This window comes from Tiliqua scincoides, chromosome 4, assembly GCF_035046505.1.
Source record: "Tiliqua scincoides isolate rTilSci1 chromosome 4, rTilSci1.hap2, whole genome shotgun sequence".
In the NCBI taxonomy this organism is placed as follows: domain Eukaryota; kingdom Metazoa; phylum Chordata; class Lepidosauria; order Squamata; family Scincidae; genus Tiliqua; species Tiliqua scincoides.
Window position 1 is genome coordinate 77,114,517 of NC_089824.1, and position 16,870 is coordinate 77,131,386.

Sequence of the window (16,870 nt, forward strand, 5' to 3'; positions counted from 1 at the left end):
CACTGGGTATACTGACATGAGAGGAATTTGGATTCTGGGCACGTTAACTTGTCACATCATGTGAAGCATATCACTAAAGCATAATCCATGAAGGGCATTAGAAGGTGTCAGGTAGTGCTGCGAAGACAAAGGAAATGGGCACATATCATTAAATCCTGAAGATTGTTTGAAGATCTTCAAAAACTTTCTTGAACTATCCCCCTTGGTTGTGATACAATGGATTTTTAAAAGCACCTTTTAGTATCATTCTCAAAAGGTTGCTACACTGCTTGGAAATCCAGGTATTGCCTGGATTCTAGACAATGCCACCCAGTGCCCATTTAGTGAAGTTCTGTGATTTGTAGCTTTTATTTAATTTAAACAACAACAACAAAGAAGAGCCAAGTCATTATACCTCTGACGTTAGAAAAACACGGAGGTGAGATTCTTCCCAGTTGTTCAGCTGTCTCTTTTGGAGCTGCTAAGCAAAGCCAGCCTGTGTTGTGTGAACACAGGACAGGCTCTTCTCCATGTCCATAGTCTTGCATAAGCCAAAAACTTGGCCTCTTATATGCCACCAAAAAAATAAAAATAAAATGCTTTCTGGACCATAATGAAAGGAAGGCTGGAATGTATTATAGCTAAATGTCATTGCTTTGTTTCTGTTCTACATGGTTTGGAGCCCTTTCTGTATAATGCTTCAAGAATATTTAATAGAATACGTAGTCGTCCCTGAAATACATAGCAGTTACCTTGAACTGATGTTAGAGAGGTGACTTCAGTGCACCACATACTCATTCCTCCTTTTGGCTAGTTAACAGGAGATAAATTACAGCCCAATCCACCAGGGTCAAAGTGCTGGTCTACACACACTGCGCTGGCAACAGCTGTTGTGAAAGTGCCATAAAGCACTTTGCAGCAGCTAAGCAGAGGCAGGCACCGGTGAGAAGCCAGTACGGTCAGAGAGGCTCTGGGAATTAGGGGGTGCAGAGGGGTGATACACTTGGGGAGGGGGTGACACTACTGGTGCCAAAATTGTGAAAATGTTGGTATTTTCAAATAATATATATATTCATTTATTTAAAATATTTATGCCTCGCTTTTCTTATAATTTAATTCCTATAATTTAATGGAGAATGTAATGAAACAAACAACGTTGAAATATCTGTATTCCATCAAAAGTTATAGCCAAATAACCAGAAAAAGAAAACATAACTGCCTTATGTAACAAAAATTAATTTTTCTTAACTCAAAACCGACCAATGAGACTGATTGTTCTGAGAGCCAATGAAGTGTTGTTATGACACAGCAGGGAATCAATAAGTATGAGTTAGCTCTCATACTTATTGGTTGAAATCAAAGCTAACATTTGAACTCTTATTGTTGGGTGACTTGTGCTGTTATATATGAATATAAAGTTAATGGGGTGACACCAGCCCTAGTGATTCCACTGCATATAGGCTGTGCATATGATATTGCACTTTATTCTGTATGGTCTGGTACAGGAGGAGGTCTATCATGGGGGTGACGCAATGAGCTCTTGTACAAACCCTGATGAAGCCTCTCCATAGGTAATGCAAACCCTGGTGAGGCCTCTCCATAGGTCCTGAGTCTATGGTGTTCTGAGCCCTTAAAATTGAGCACATGTTGTTTATCATTCTGTATACATAGAGTGCTTGTTGTGCTTTTAAAAGTTATTTGTGTAGTAGGCAAAACTTTTAATAATGTAATGAGCACATACTGTGAATGTTTACTTTCCATTAGTGAAGGGAGGCATTTGATTCCTGCTGGAGATGGAGTCAGTAGAGAAAGCAATTAGTTGCTGTTGACGTCCCCAGAGTCAGCAGAACATTATGACCAGCTGTCTGTGTTTTGCTGGTTCTTGCTCCACAGAGGTTGCCAGTGGATAATCCAGAAGGGAAAAACAACAACATGAACCCACAAATGAAGAATAAACTCATCTCCTGACTCTTTGGACTGCACATCCTGAGCTTTGGGGACCAAAGATGCTGGTTATGTCCCATGACCGCCTAACCTAACTGGATTCAACTTACAGTGTTTTAGTGTTTATCGCAGAGCCCAGTCCTATGCATGTCTACTCAGAAGTAAGTCCCATTGTAGTCAATATGGCTTACTCCTGGGTAAGTGTGGATAGGATTGCAGCCTCAGGGCGCAATCCAAACTGCGCTCTATGCCGGCCCAAGTCCCTTGGGCTGGCCTGGGAGTGTCACAAATGTGCCATAAAGCACGTTTGCGCCTCCTCAAGGGGAAGCCAGGCCGGCACTCTGAAAAGCACTGGCCTGTGGAGACGGACATAAGCCTCTGTGCCGGCTTCCCTTCAGCTGCTTGTGTTGGCCCGCCTGCGCCAACACAGGCGGAAAAGGTGGGCATGGGGGGGTGGAGGGAGGCGTTCCTGGGAGGGGGAGGGTGGGCAAAGGGCAACCCTGGGGATGGACAAGGGAGGAGAGGAAGGCGGAGCTGGGATCATGCAGTTATGCCGGATCCCAACCCCCATTCCTGGAGAGAATGGAGCGGCTTCAAGCCGCTCTGCTCTCCTTGGACTTGTGCCACCTCCAGAGGTGGCACAAGTCCAAGGAGACCCATTGTGGCCAGCAGCCCTTACCCAGGGGTAAGGGGAAACGTTTCCCCTTACCTCTGGCTGAGCTGCTTCTGGCCACAATCATGCACTGGATACAGCACAAGCCTCCTGGCTTGCCTGTTCCAGTGCAGGTAAGGATTGTGCCCTAAGTGTCCCAATGCCAGAGACTTGCTATAACTCCGGCATAGTTTCTTTAGGCATACATTTAGTTGCCTTCCTTCTGACTTGTATTTGCAGTTGCTTTGGTTTTGTTTTTTTAAGTATTATACTAATGCAATAGCATAACAAAACTTACAGAATTGGACAATGGCATTGTTCATCAGTAATCAATGGCGTCGCTAGGGGGTGCGGGGGCTGCAGGCCACACTGGGTTATGCGCATGGGGGTGACGTGTACTGGGGGGTGACACACTAAAATTGCGGTGGTTAGGAGTAACCCATCATATTATATACTGTTGGATGCGGAATTTCGAGTGGAATTCAATGCAAAAACCAGAGTGAAATATCTCCTTTCTATCAAAAGTTATGGCAAAAAAACTGGAGAACAAAAAATGCATGGATCCCTATGGAAAGTGAAACTGAGCCATATTGCACATTTACTCATGAGTAGGTGGACGTGCCTTAGTCTGTTGGAAAGGGCAGGCTGAGAGGAATCCAAGGACACCAGAATGGTCCTGATCCAATGAATGCAGCCCCCAAAAACACCTGAGAAGGAAGTCTCTCCCTCCAAGCAGATGAATGTATTGAGCCCTATGGAAAGTGAAACTAAGCCTCACAGTTGCATTTACTCGCAAGTAAGCAAACGTGTCTTGGTTGGTTTGGAAGATTGGGTGAAGGATAGCACAAGGCTACCAGAATGGTCCTGATCCTATGCACCTGGAGCTAAACAAGTGCTCCAGAAGGCAGCCCCCCCTCTAAAAAAGACCAAAACAGAGGCTTCAGCTGATAAGGTGAACCTTTTTGAGACTTGCAAAGCCAGGTGGATCCTGACAGTGATCTGGTTTAAACAGAAGTTCTTAAATTGAACTGGGCAGGGCTGAAAACCTTACTGGTTTTGGAGGGGGGGGGGTGTTATTCCAGGCAGGCTACACAGGAAATTCGCTTGGTGGACCAGGGCTGGCTTCTGCTTATTTAATTATTTGCTTTACTTTAATTATTTATACTTATTTATTTTAATTTGCCTGATGATGTCACTTCCACCATGACATCACTTCTGGTGGCTCTTGGACAGATTGTCATTCTAAAAAGTGGGTCCCAGTGCTAAAAGTTTGACAACTTCTGCAATAAGGTGTTAGTAAGTTGATACCCTGGGAGGGGTGTGTGACACCACTTATGACCAAAATCACTAAAATCATAATTTGGAAGAATAATACCATCATGTTATATATCAATCAATGCGTAATTTCATGCAGAATGTGTTCTATCTTTGTTCTATCAAAAGGTACAGCCAAAAAACCAGTGGGGGTGGAGTGATGGTACATCACCACGCCCACCACCTGGGGTGTTGCCCTGCCCACTGCATGGGGGGTGATGCGCTGGCATCCCACACCAGGTGATGCAAACCCTAGTGACACCACTGATCAATATATCTATTGAAAATCTTTTTGTGAGGGTCCACTACGCTGCTGTAATCTTTAAGCCTGTCTTACCCTAGATATTTACTAACAAGGAATTCTCACTGTTTTAATGAAATTTCCCAGGATGCTGAAGTTTAGGGAAATCTAAGACAATAAAACCCATTTCCCATCTGCATACATGTGTAACATTGTTGTAACACACATATCCTTTGGGATGTATCTCATAGCTAGATGTGTTCTTAAATGTTTTTATTTTTTCACAGATTTTTTTTAAAATCAAAAATGACAAGTGCAGAAAGTGGTATTGTGTTTTTTATTTCAAGGGTGCTTTTTTATAAATCATAATTGCTTTAAAAGTACTGGGTAGGTGATATAGGTGGTATAGTATCGGCCGATGCAGCCACAGTCATTACCCATGCACCTACCACCTCCGGTGACAAATATGTAGAGGTGTTAGAGCCGAATTCTATGCATGTCTACTCAGATGTAAGTCCCATTATAGTCAATGGGGCTTACTCCCAGGTAAGTGTGAATAGGATTGCAGCCTTAGGAAACAGTTTTTTTTCCCCAAAAATGAGAATTGTAGAAAGCTGTGTTACGTGTTTATATTTTCTTATCACCGAAAAAAATCACACCTCTGCTCATAGCATTGCTAATAATCCAGGGTGCAAGTAGGTCTCAAAGGTTCTTTTTAGAAATTTTGCCATGAAGTGGTTTTGTTGTGCAGTTCAAGGGGGATAACCCTTGAGGTGTCAAAGCAGTCCTGGGATGTGCATCTTGGATCATATCATTGCTCATTGGTGCTCATTGTGACTATTCAGGCTGATTGTGATGTTGGCTTAGCCCTGCATATATATTAAAGAAAATATCTATATACTCAGACTCTCAACAATGGCTTGTTTAGTTAGGGGAAAAAGAGGAACTCACAACTATTTCTTTTGGTGAAAATAAAGCAATCATTGTCCCCAAATTACATAATCCCAAATGTTTATGAAATCAGAATGGCCCAACTGTAGTTCTGCTGCTAGCAAAGCAAGCGAGGCACTTGGCAGATCGTCACGTAACTGAGCCATGACAAAGCTGCAGTGTTGAACAGATGGCTGTGAAGAGTGTTTACAAAAGATGAAACTACAAGTATGTAGTGGATGCAGGTTTTGCCGGGGTGTTTGGTTATTGATGTATAACATTGCTGTTAGTGGCCAAGTTCTGGCTCTCTACGGTTTCTGAATAAAATTGAAATTTTCTGTCACTTTCTGTGCCAGCATTTTCCTTGGAAGGTGCCTATAAGAAGGTGCAGTTGTCTTATTTTTCTCAAAGGACACACTTGTAATGCAATACAAGTGTGTTTGGGGACCTAGCTCTGGGCATTGGCTGGAGCAGCAATTCTCAACCGCTGTGCCATGGCACATTGGTGTGCTGTGAATAATCCGCAGGTGTGCCATGGGAATTTGGGCGGGAATTGTTTATTAGTAGGGCCATTGGGGGAATGTGAGCACCCCAACCACCAGCATGGTGTGCCTTGTCAATTGTCAAAAAACCGATGGAGTGCCTCAACAATTTTAGCACCTTGCCAGTGTGCCATGAGGTGAAAAAGCTTGAAAATCACTGGGCTGGCAGCTCTTTGGGCTCCGAGGTTCTCATAAAAGAGCTTTACTTGTTTAAAATTTAAGAGCATAAAGCATATAGGGGCATCTTCAGGCACGAAACTTACATCATTTCCAGGCGACTCGCTGGGTGATGTGGACTACTGTCGTCCATCAGCAAGTCCTGGGAGCAACAAGCTAAATTAACTACTATTCTATATCGGCTAGGCTAAAATTTACTAAAAAGATCCCCACAATTAGCGAGAACAGGCTAATTGACAACAAATATAACTGTAGGCCTGTATACAGTTATATAGAACTGTACAGGGATTTACAATGATAACGCAGACAGCTTTCAGAAAATGGAAGACACGGAGAGAAGATGGCTGTCAGGTGTTGCACCAGCCGTTACAAAGTGTATCAAAGAATGTGTTTATTGATTACTGAGAGCACTAATCTAGTGTTCTTTCCAATAAAAATTCTGGTTCTCATTTACCATCACATTACAGACTGCTTGTCTGGGGGAGATACTGGGAATGGACGATTTATGGGACGTAGCACCAAAGGGTGAACCTTAGTCAAGGTTGGGTTTTCTCAGTGTCTTGAGTCCTGACCGAACAACCACATGGAGATTGTGAAACACCCAGTGCTGACACCCACTAGTCCAGATATAGTCCAAAATAGCAATCGTTTTTTAGAAACCCAACACCAGTACATTTGTTGCATCTTTCAGAATATCCCAAATGTTACAGAACGTCTACATTTTGCATGCAAACTAAAACACAGTTCTGTGCATAGGGGAAGAAGCATAGCATAGCTTAGTGGCTGAGCGCATGCTTAGTATGTAGTAGGTCCCAAGTCCAGTCCCCACTAGGATCTCAGTTGACAGGGCTGGAAAAGACTCCTCCTGGAACTCTGGAATGCAGTCTAAAAGGATAGCAGTGGGCTAGATGGACCAATTGTCTGACTCATTAGTTGGTTTCATATGATCAAGGTTGTGGTCATTGTGGCTCATTGAAATCAGCAGGCATAAGCCGAGGCAGTCCACCCATGAGGCCAACTGAAGAAGTCACCTCAGCCAGCAGACTGGTAGACACACATGCCTGGACTCCGGTCTGGAGTGGTGGTGGTGTTATATTATTATTAAAAGTAATAGAGACAACAATCAGCATTAAATAATATTCATGTTGTGTTTATGGTGTATCAGCTAAGGGATCTGGCACCCAGGGTCAAAAAATTTTTTAACACCTCCAGGGACCAGATGCCCAGAATACTCCTGGCGGCATGCAGGAGGTGGTCTGAGGAGCAGGGAGGCCTTCTTAGAAGGCCTCAGGCAGACCTTCTGAAGCTTGGGGAGGTGGTGCACAGCTTCTCTGGGCCTCAGAAGGCCTTCAAAAGGCACACCCTGACACCCTCCAAGGCATGGTACCCAGGGCAATTCCCCCTGGTCCCCTCTTAGGTACACCACTGATGCAAAGTGCATTTCTCTATATATGGAATTCAGTCAACCTTAAGGTGTCTGTGATTAGAGAGCAGGCCCTCTGGCTCTGAAGGAGCAGTGCTGATGAACAAGGAAGGAGCTGTTGCAGCTGTATAATTGATGGAGCTCTAAGAATTGCAGATTGGACTGAGGGAGGAATGGGCAAGAGAGGAATGGAGATTTTGGGGTGTGAGATAGAGTTTATGGTGGCAAGGATTGTTTAAGAGTGACCAGCGGTGTTGGGGGTTTTTGTGGAAGGAAGAATGGCAGAGGCTGTGGTAGGAGATTTTAAGATGAAGTCCATTGCTGTTGTGTCTTCTCTTTCTCTGCTATATAAATATCCTGATATTTGTCTTTTAGGCTTATGAAAACGCCTAGAAACACTCCCCCCGTTTCTAGCTGTTTGCTTACCCTTGAGTCCTACAGTAAGGATTTATTCCATTAGAAAAGGTTTGTTAAATAAATCACATTTTGGGGGATAGCTCTGTAACCAAAGGTACAGCTGGAACTTTACCTATTAAAGAAATGTAGGTCAGCTACATGAATTCATTCTGTGATGTCAAACAAACCTTATTCTACGTGAATCAAGCTGAAGAAATGGGAGACAAGAGATTTTAAAAGACAAAGCCTCAGAGGCACCACTTCACAGGCAGCCTGTACATTTGAGGAGGAAGCGCAACTGAAGATAAATATGCCTGTGGTTGATAGATCAAAATATTTAAGGCTTGGGAGGTTTGTTCTGTGGAGCAGAAATATTCAGATTTACTTCTTCCACTCAGTAGTTGTAGTTTTCAAGCCTTGTCCCATCAGGAAGGCTTTCCCCACACTGATTTTAAGTAAGGAATTTGGGCCCCAATCCTTTTCCCTGCCACATGACCACATGCAGTAGTGCCAGCAGAGGCTGTTCTGCATGCTATTGTGTGTGTGTGTGGGGGGGGGGCAATTGGACAACCTGCAGGAAGTGTGTGTGTGTGTGTGTGTGTGATAGTCTATGGGTCGCCATGGACTTACACCACCTATTTTGATGGTAAATGTCTGAGGAGATAAAAGGAGCAGGAGGTTTTAAAAAGAGGGGATAAGATCTGGGGTGCGCAACTACATCCAGATCCACCCCTCCCTCTCCGACATGTCCTCTGTTTCCTCCCACCAAACATCCCATTACTCCCCCTCTCCGTCCACCCCCTCCAACAGCTTACCTGCTCCAGTGCAAGCTACTGGCTGCAGCAGTGGACCTCCAGTGCTCATGTGGCTGTGCAGCAGTAGCTCAGAAACGGCCACTGGTGGTGCAGTCCACGCACCCTGTTGGCAACCAATTTATGACAGTGGGACAGTGTCCCACTGCTGTAAATCCATTGATAGGATTGGTCAGTAAGCATGTATACTACTTTCTGCAAATTGTTTTTAAAATAAAGTCTGTCATCTTTTCTACATTACTAGACCAATATTGAGAGCTATGGGATGTCTTCACCTGATATAAACTTTTTCTTTTGTTTAATGTCTGGCAGGGATTGGGAAGAATGTCATCTGTGACCGCACAGCCACTCCACTTGATGCCTTCAGGATGATGTCTGCTGCCCACTATTACCCAAAGCTTATGAGCATAATGGGCAACGTACTCCGTTTCCTGCCTGCCTTTGTGAAGATGAAACAGCTGATCCAAGAGGGCTACGTTGGAGAGCTGCTTGTGTGTGAGGTACAAGTTCACAGTGGGAGCCTGCTGGGAAAGAAGTACAACTGGAGTTGTGATGACCTGATGGGAGGTGGGGGTTTGCACTCTGTTGGAACCTACATCATTGACCTCTTGACCTTCCTCACCAGCCAGAAGGCTGTGAAAGTACATGGACTGCTGAAGACATTTGTGAAACAGACAGACCATATCAAGGGAATACGCCAAATCACAAGTGATGACTTTTGTACATTCCAGATGGTCTTAGAAGGCGGGGTGTGCTGCACCGTTACCCTCAACTTCAATGTTCCTGGGGAATTTAAACAAGATATTATTGTGGTAGGTTCCAGTGGCCGGCTGATTGTAGTAGGCACCGATTTGTATGGTCAGAGCAATAGCTCAGCACAAAAGGAACTTCTTCTGAAGGATTCCACGCCAGTAAGCAATTCCTTGATACCAGAGAAGGCCTTCAGTGATATTCCATCTCCTTATCTCCGGGGAACCATAAAGATGGTGCAGGCTGTCCGGCAGGCCTTTGAGGATCAGGACGACAGAAGAACCTGGGACGGGCGGCCACTCACAATGGCTGCCACTTTTGATGACTGTCTCTATGCTTTGTGTGTGGTGGACACCATTAAAAAGTCGAACCAACTGGGTGAATGGCAGAACATTGCAATTATGACTGAAGAACCAGAATTAAGCCCTGCCTACTTGATCAGCGAAGCAATGCGTAGAAGCAGAATGTCTTTGTACTGCTAACTTTTTGTCGCATCTCAAAAAAAAAGAGGCAAATCAGTGCAGTTCTTTCTTAACAGTTTAAATAACATTGCTTAGTTGGTGCTGAAATATTAGATGCATTTGGAATCTTTGTGACAGATTGAAGTAAGAGTTGTTCAGAAGTTTGAAGAGTTTGATAACAGAGAAACTTGCATAACCTGTTTACAAAATAGCATTCTAGGAAGGGAGAATGGAGTCTATTTACAACCTGCAGGTGCATAGCTGGTTCAATTGCATTTACTGTGAAAATGGTTCAGGAAGGTCCTGTTGGACATTACTGACCAACCATCAGGCTGTGAAGATGCTGAAATGTCAGACAGTCCTTTGTTACAAACAAAATGGCTGCCTTCTGACATGAACGTTTCCTATCAGCCCTGCTGATAAGAGCATGCTAATCTATTAGTGCTACATTCAATAATCTCTGCATCAGTTAATCGACAAATTAAGAACACTTGGCCTGGTTGAGTCATATGAATTAAAAACATTTGGCAGCTTGGTTTTCATAGTTCATATGAAGCCTCTATGTGGTGTTTGGAATTTTCTTTTTCTTTCTGGGTAACATAATACAGGTTGCTCTAAAACAGCAGAATGTTTCACATAGGATTCTAAAAATTCATGCAGTTTTCAGTGCTAAGTGCAAAGATCTGTGGAGAAATTAGGAATGTGCAAAAAATGGTCTTGAAATGATTCTTCTCATTTTTCTGAAGTACTCTACTTGGTTCCATGGGGAGAGCCATCCAAGCCTCTTGTGGCAAAAGCAAAAGAGTATCTTGAGTACGAAAAGGTTTACTGCAGTGTAAGCTTTTGTGGACTGGAGAACACTTTGCCACTTAACATGAAGTAGTCCATCTAAAGGCGCAATCCTAACTTGCACTGGGGCAGGCAGGTCAGTGGGCCTGTGTTGCATCCAGTGGAAGTTTGGGGCCAGAATCAGCACAACCCTAGGTAAGGGGAAACCTTTCCCCTTACCCCTTGTCACGCTGCACTGACCCCAATGGGTCTATTTGGATCTGAGCCACCTCAGGAGGTGGCGCAAATCCAAGTAGAGCAGAATCTGTGCTGCCCGGGAACAGAGTCAGGATTCGGCATAACCACTAGATCCTGGCCCCGCTCCCTGCCTGCCCACCCACCCCTGGGAATGCCTGCTGCCCACTCTTCCTCCACCTTGAAGCACCTCCTCCCCACGTCCCGTCCCCCCTGACGCCTGCGTTGGCTGAGCTCGGCCAATACAAACTTACCCCACCGGGCCTGGATCTGGCACGGGGAGGCCAGCGCAACTCCTTGCACTGGCCTCCCTGACTCTAAAGTCAGAGGCACAAGTGACTTGTGCTGGCCTAACCCAGGGGTTAGGATTGCACTGCAAGTGGGTCTAATCCACATAACCTTATGCTACGACAAATTTGTTAGTGTTTAAAGTTTTCAGGGGACTCTTTGTGCTCTCTGATTAAGTGGATTCTTTCTAGGCTCTGGACTGGCACAAGGTTCAACAAATCATAGATTTCAACTAAAGATGGCATGTTTTGGGTGAGAAATCATGCAAAACAAATCATGCAGAACTATGGTTTTGGGGAGGTGTTTGAGATGGACGCCCTTCGCTTGACTTTCTGTGATCTTTGTGACCACCCTGTGACAGAAGTCTTGTATAGCCATGTTGTGACACATTGCAGACTTGCTCTCTCTTCCCTGATGATGTTGGGCCTTTAGGTTATGTTTCTGAAACCAGTGAGATTGTTTTCATGCATCTTCATAAGTGAGAGATCACACCAGTTAATAAAGTTCAGTGAGGATTTAAAGAAAGGATTGCTGTCTTTTGTGTTGAAAGAAGGCTGTGACATAGAAGAGAGGTCATTCTGAACTGAAAATTTAATATCATAATCTGATACCCAAGGATTTAGATTTATACCACTGATTTGATGCATATCCAGTTATTAAACAACAGGCTTGGAGTAAAAGATGGATGTGCTTGCTAAAGTTAAAGAGGTTCCTGTTAAGTGTTCACCCTTTAGAAAGTGTACGGCGGGGTCACAACCCAGAGAAGCGTCCTATCTTTTTGAGAGCTGTAAAGGAGGAAGCAGCTGAGGTTTATCCTGTTCCACGCCACCTCTGGTCCCATTTCAGACTGTCTAGTTTTGCAACATAGCAAGTGTTGTGTTAACAGGTATCTGTTGAAGAGATAGGAGGGTTATTTGTATTTTCACCTGGCAATTGTACTGGGAGCTGAAATTTTATGAATTGTGTCAACAAGTATTAGAGGGACTCCTAGCCTCTTCACAGAACTACAGATCCCATGAATCTTTGGGGGAACATGTGAATTAAACTGGTTTTAATTTATAGCATAGACATGCCTTTAAACCTTGTACTGTATCTTTGTCTTGTGTTAGTCATCACTGATCTGCTTAGGATATTTACAAAATGCAGGCAATGTCAAAGATACAGAGAACTAATTGCAGGCTTAATAGGAGCCATATGGTAGTTATTTGGATGGGTACAGCGTGCAGTGCATAGCGGCAGGCACCTACTCCTAAACCATCCAGTCCTGTATTTGTTTAAACTGGAATGGCAGGTGGCTGCCAGTCAAGGTCAGGAAAAACCAGGCAGGAGGAGACTGCCTTGAGGAAACCTCCTTTTCAGAAGAAAGAAGAGCCCCAGAATCCCTGGGAGTTCCCTTAAAAGCTGAACAGTAGCAAAGCTAGTGGTCTGGTAAGACAAAACAACCTTCCCAAGCAGGATAAAATAGTAATGATTAAAGAGTTGTATTAAAAGAATAATAATTTTTAAAGGGTGGATAAAGTAAAAGGCAAAAATAAGGCACTTAATGTAGCATGGAATGATAAAGGATGGTTTAAGTAGAATGGGTTGGGCAAGAGGTGGCACATAGGTTAAAAAGCAAGTTGAAAATAAAACAAACCACTTATTTCCTTGGACTGACTCAGTAGCCCCTTCAGGATGCTGTATAGGTGCTTTCTAGGTGATAGGAAGGTGCAAAAATGGGGGGGGGATTTTCAGCACAGACAAGATTCCACATTGTTTATGCCACCTGAAGCAGCACCCCACACATGGAGCAGAGAAAGTTACATTTATTTCAAGAGACGAATTGAGTTCTATTTGGCCCCAGAACTCAGTTCTGTGTAGGGAATAGACAAGTTAGTTGCAGTGAATTCATGCAGGCATTGAAGTCTAAAACACTGAAGAGGGAATGAAGAAGGGAAGATTCTGCCCCTGGGTCCACTTCTGCAGAGTTATCTGGATAGCTGAATAGTACATGCTTGAACCTTGCCTTGCTCTAACCAAATGTTAGGAAGTTTAAAAAAGAATCTGCAACTAGCCTCATGGTGTTCAGGAGCATTACGAGTGATCTGTACTGCAGGACTGAATCTTAAAGGCAGAATTCTAAATAATATTCTAGCCCTCCTACTTGGGTGTTGCCCTTGGTGGCTGTGTTTCATTGGCAGCTTTCCACCTCCACACACAGTCGTTTCCTATGCACAGTTACAATAACAGTTGCCTTTTGACAGAAGGTTTGTTCTGTACAAGTATAGATTACACAATTTCTCATCACCACTCCCTGTTCAAGAAGACAGTAAGCTTACAGAAGTCACCCAGAGGTGCTGTTTACTGATCAGAATGTTGATCATGCAAAACTTAGTGCTTTGTACCTCCTCTAACTATGCTACCGTCTAAGATCATGAATGATTTCTCTCTCTCTCTCTCTCATCAGTATATATCATCAAGTATATTAATGCTTGCGTAGAAACGACGTAATTCGGAGCTCCCTACTGGAGCTCTATAGTAAAGTGGGATCAGCTTCTCTTTCCTCTGGGTATCTACCAGTTTTAAGCATCCAGCCTACTTTGTGATCTGTGCGCAGCAAGTTATCTCAGGACTTTGTTGCATCTGATCAATGAGCCATCCCTTTGAAGCAAAGTCTAGAGGAGCTTCCGCAGGTGGTTGCCTCTCCCTGCTCCTGTCCCCAACTCCTAAGACTTGCCCACCTGTCTGAACAGAGCAGCTATCACGGGACGATGGGTGAGTGAGTTGGAGGGAATCAAGAAAGGAAGTGGCAGCATTCTGAGGAGGAGGACATTTCTGCTAACATGACCTTTAACCAGTCTGGATCCAGGATCTTTGGATCCAAAGATCTTTGCTTTGTGCAAGATCTCTGTGTGCTCACCTTCCAGACAGATGGGACTAGGTGGAACTGACCAGGAAAGATAGGATCAGTTGTGAAGGGGGAGAGCAAGTTCAAGATGAGAAACAAAGCACTGTTTAGAGCTGTAATTTACCCTGATGATTTGAGGGCAGATAATCAAAGATTCTCCACTCGAGGTGGCTGCAGTGCCAGCCTCCCTCTCTTGAGAAGCACTTGAAGCATGCCTGATATGTTTACTGTATCATTGAGAGGGTTTCAATTTTTTTGTTTTTAAATTACCAGTCAAGTCTCCTCGAGTCATCCTTCCATTTCATTCCATTGAGAGCAAGTCTGTTCAAGTCAGGCCTCCTTTTGTTTTCCTCCCATTCTCCTCAGGCAAAGTGGGTGCAGTTAAGACATTGAAACAACAAAGAGCAAAAAATAAAAATAAAAATGGTACCCTCCCCTGAAATGTGGAAAATTAGCATACCATCTTCTATCCATAGTCAACTTCGGGCTCAATCCTATCCAACTTTCCAGCACCAACCAAAATGCAGCCCTGAGGTAAGGGAACAAATGTTCCTATACCTTGAGGAGGCCTCTGTGACTGCCTCCTTACCAAAGGATGCAGTGCATGCCCCATTGGCACGGCTACACCAGTCCTGGAAAACTGGATAGGATTGGGCACTGCAGCATCCTACATCATCTAGTTCTTGAATGATGCCTTGATTTTCTGTGTTGTGTTTTGATCTTATCTTTTTATGTTAAAAAAAACCCCAAGTGTACATTTACTGCTGTATTAAATATATATATAAATATATATTTATTGTGTTTTACAAACTTATATAAGATACAGGATGTTGAAAATGTCAGTGCATGGGCATTTTATGTACAGTAGCTATTTTAAAAAGTTATTTATCAAACAAAAGGAGTGTGATAAAAAATAAAGTCTATATTTTATATATCTATACTGTAGAAAGGCAAAGTAAATGGCATTTAAGTTCTGGCCAAATGGTTCAGGGATAAGGCAAAGCTGTGACTGTTTCTAGTATTATAGCAGCCCAGCTCCCTGCTGCCATTCTCAGCCTCAGCAAGATCTGTCTTTCTGCTTCTGCTCCCTGGAAGGATGGAGTTCATGTGTGTTTTTTCTTTTTACATTGCTTGGAGAACATAGTTAGTTATAGTCAGCCATAAACAAATGTGCTGCTTAAAACATGGTTTCCTGCTGCTCAGACATTTTGAACTGATGGAATACAAAGAACTTAAATGAATAAAGACATAAAAGGAGGAGTATTCCAGTTATCAGCTCTTCCTTGAGTGTGTTTTTCTTTCTGCAGTGAATTGGCTTTTCAGTCCTTTCTCCCATTGATTGCAAAACCACCAATGTCCTTGATTCTCAAGGTGGGGGGGGGGAAGGAGGGAAGTGAGAAGAGTTTTAATTGGTGGGTTTTATGGTTATATTATTACATTTCTATTCCTTCCTTTCTCCATCTCCTTTCTCTCAGGCTGGTGATATACGTGGTTTTTCCCCACTGCACTCTTTATCCTCACAACCCTGAGAAGTAGGCTGAGTTGAGAGAAAGGAACTGGTCCAAGGTCACCTAAAGAGCCTCCGGGCAGAACTGGGGCATGCTAGTCCTTGTTCGGATTGGGCTGTGAGATTGGTGTAATGACTGCTGATGTCACAACAGCTTCCTAAAGCAGGGGAAAGCAGACATAGGAGTTCCTAGGTGAAGGGGCATTTGTGGAGCTCTGTCAGTGTACATGGTTGCAGATCTCCAGCACACTCTAGCCCTTGTGATGTTATGAATTCATGGGTGCCATACAGCATCTATAGACATGTACCCCCCTGCCTCCATGGTGATTCACATACTTCACCCCATGTTCAGTATTTCATGCTGCAGACAAATGCTGAACATGGGGAGGGCAGGACTTCAGTACATGCATCCATGGATGCTGAACCTGGCCACAGTGTCCACAGCCCCATAACAAGCGAATGGGGCCTCTATTACTTTCTCTGCTCTCTCTGTTTTTCAAACTCCTTTTCTCCACATTTGCCAGGGGGGTTTAAGAGAAGAAAGTACAGTACAGGAGTCCGTGGGGATAAACTGCCATTGTATTCCTTCCTTGCCTTTTCTGCTTCCACAAAGTTGCTGCAGTAGCCAAGCCTCAATATTCATATTTAACCTCCATCTGTGTTAATTCAAGGCCTCCTTTTATATTTCAAGTAAGAGCTCATTAACTCTCAGTACAGCCCGGGGGACGCATAATGAAAAAGAAGTGCTAGAGATACAGCTGGACTGTTAGAATATAATTACAGTATGGATTAACTAATGAAGCAGGCAGTAGCATAGCTAAGGTGGGGCTGGTGGGGGGGACTATATGACCTTAGGTAACATGCCTTGGGGAATGTCAAGGCAGGGGTACTTTGGCAGGCATTGGGAGTGGTTGCGTGCTATTCTGAGCAGCTGAGTTTTTTTTTTTCCTTTTTAAAATCTCAGGGTTCTACTTTAAAAAAAAATCAAAGCAGTAAACCTAGTGTAATTGAAAGTTGTCTCCAACACAGCCCGCCCCTTTGCCAATTTTTTTACAAAAACTCTTGAGATTTTGACACCACCATCTTGGATCTTGTGAGATTTCATGAGATATAAGATGGCAGTGCCTGGCTGAGCTGGGAAGAAGGGCCTGCAGGGGCATCATGATCCAGGTAAGTTTGGGAACCACTGTCTTAAAGGAAAGACATTTCCCCTTCAAAGCACAGCATCCCCAGCATTCTGCTTCAAACATTTCCCATTCATCACTCAGAGGATGTAATGGGGCTACTCAGTCATAACATTGTTTAGTAGGTACCATTGGGGGAAAACACTAAAGTAAAGGTGGATTTACCTGTTTCCCAGATATATGTTGGTGCTACTTGTTTTCTACAGGTCATTGTAGGTTTCCAGCACTTAGAGGTCTACAGGGATGCCCATGTCTATCTGTTTCCACACATGCCCCCTCCACTTATACTAAACACAGAGGAGAAGAATTCTGCCTGCTCTCCTGACATCAGTATCTTCAGCATTTAGTATAAAAGGAGCT

The 16,870-nt window shown here is 43.7% G+C and overlaps 1 protein-coding gene across 1 annotated transcript in view; it reads left to right on the plus strand.

Annotated features, from left to right (window-relative positions):
* The window catches only part of GFOD1 (Gfo/Idh/MocA-like oxidoreductase domain containing 1), a 64,172-nt gene extending 49,081 nt beyond the window's left edge, over nucleotides 1-15,091 (plus strand). The window contains exon 2 of the mRNA XM_066625670.1: nucleotides 8,723-15,091. Within this exon, the coding sequence (XP_066481767.1) occupies nucleotides 8,723-9,642 (920 nt within the window). The 3' untranslated portion in view covers nucleotides 9,643-15,091. The remainder of the gene's footprint in view (nucleotides 1-8,722) is intronic.
* Nucleotides 15,092-16,870: the final 1,779 nt, after the last annotated feature.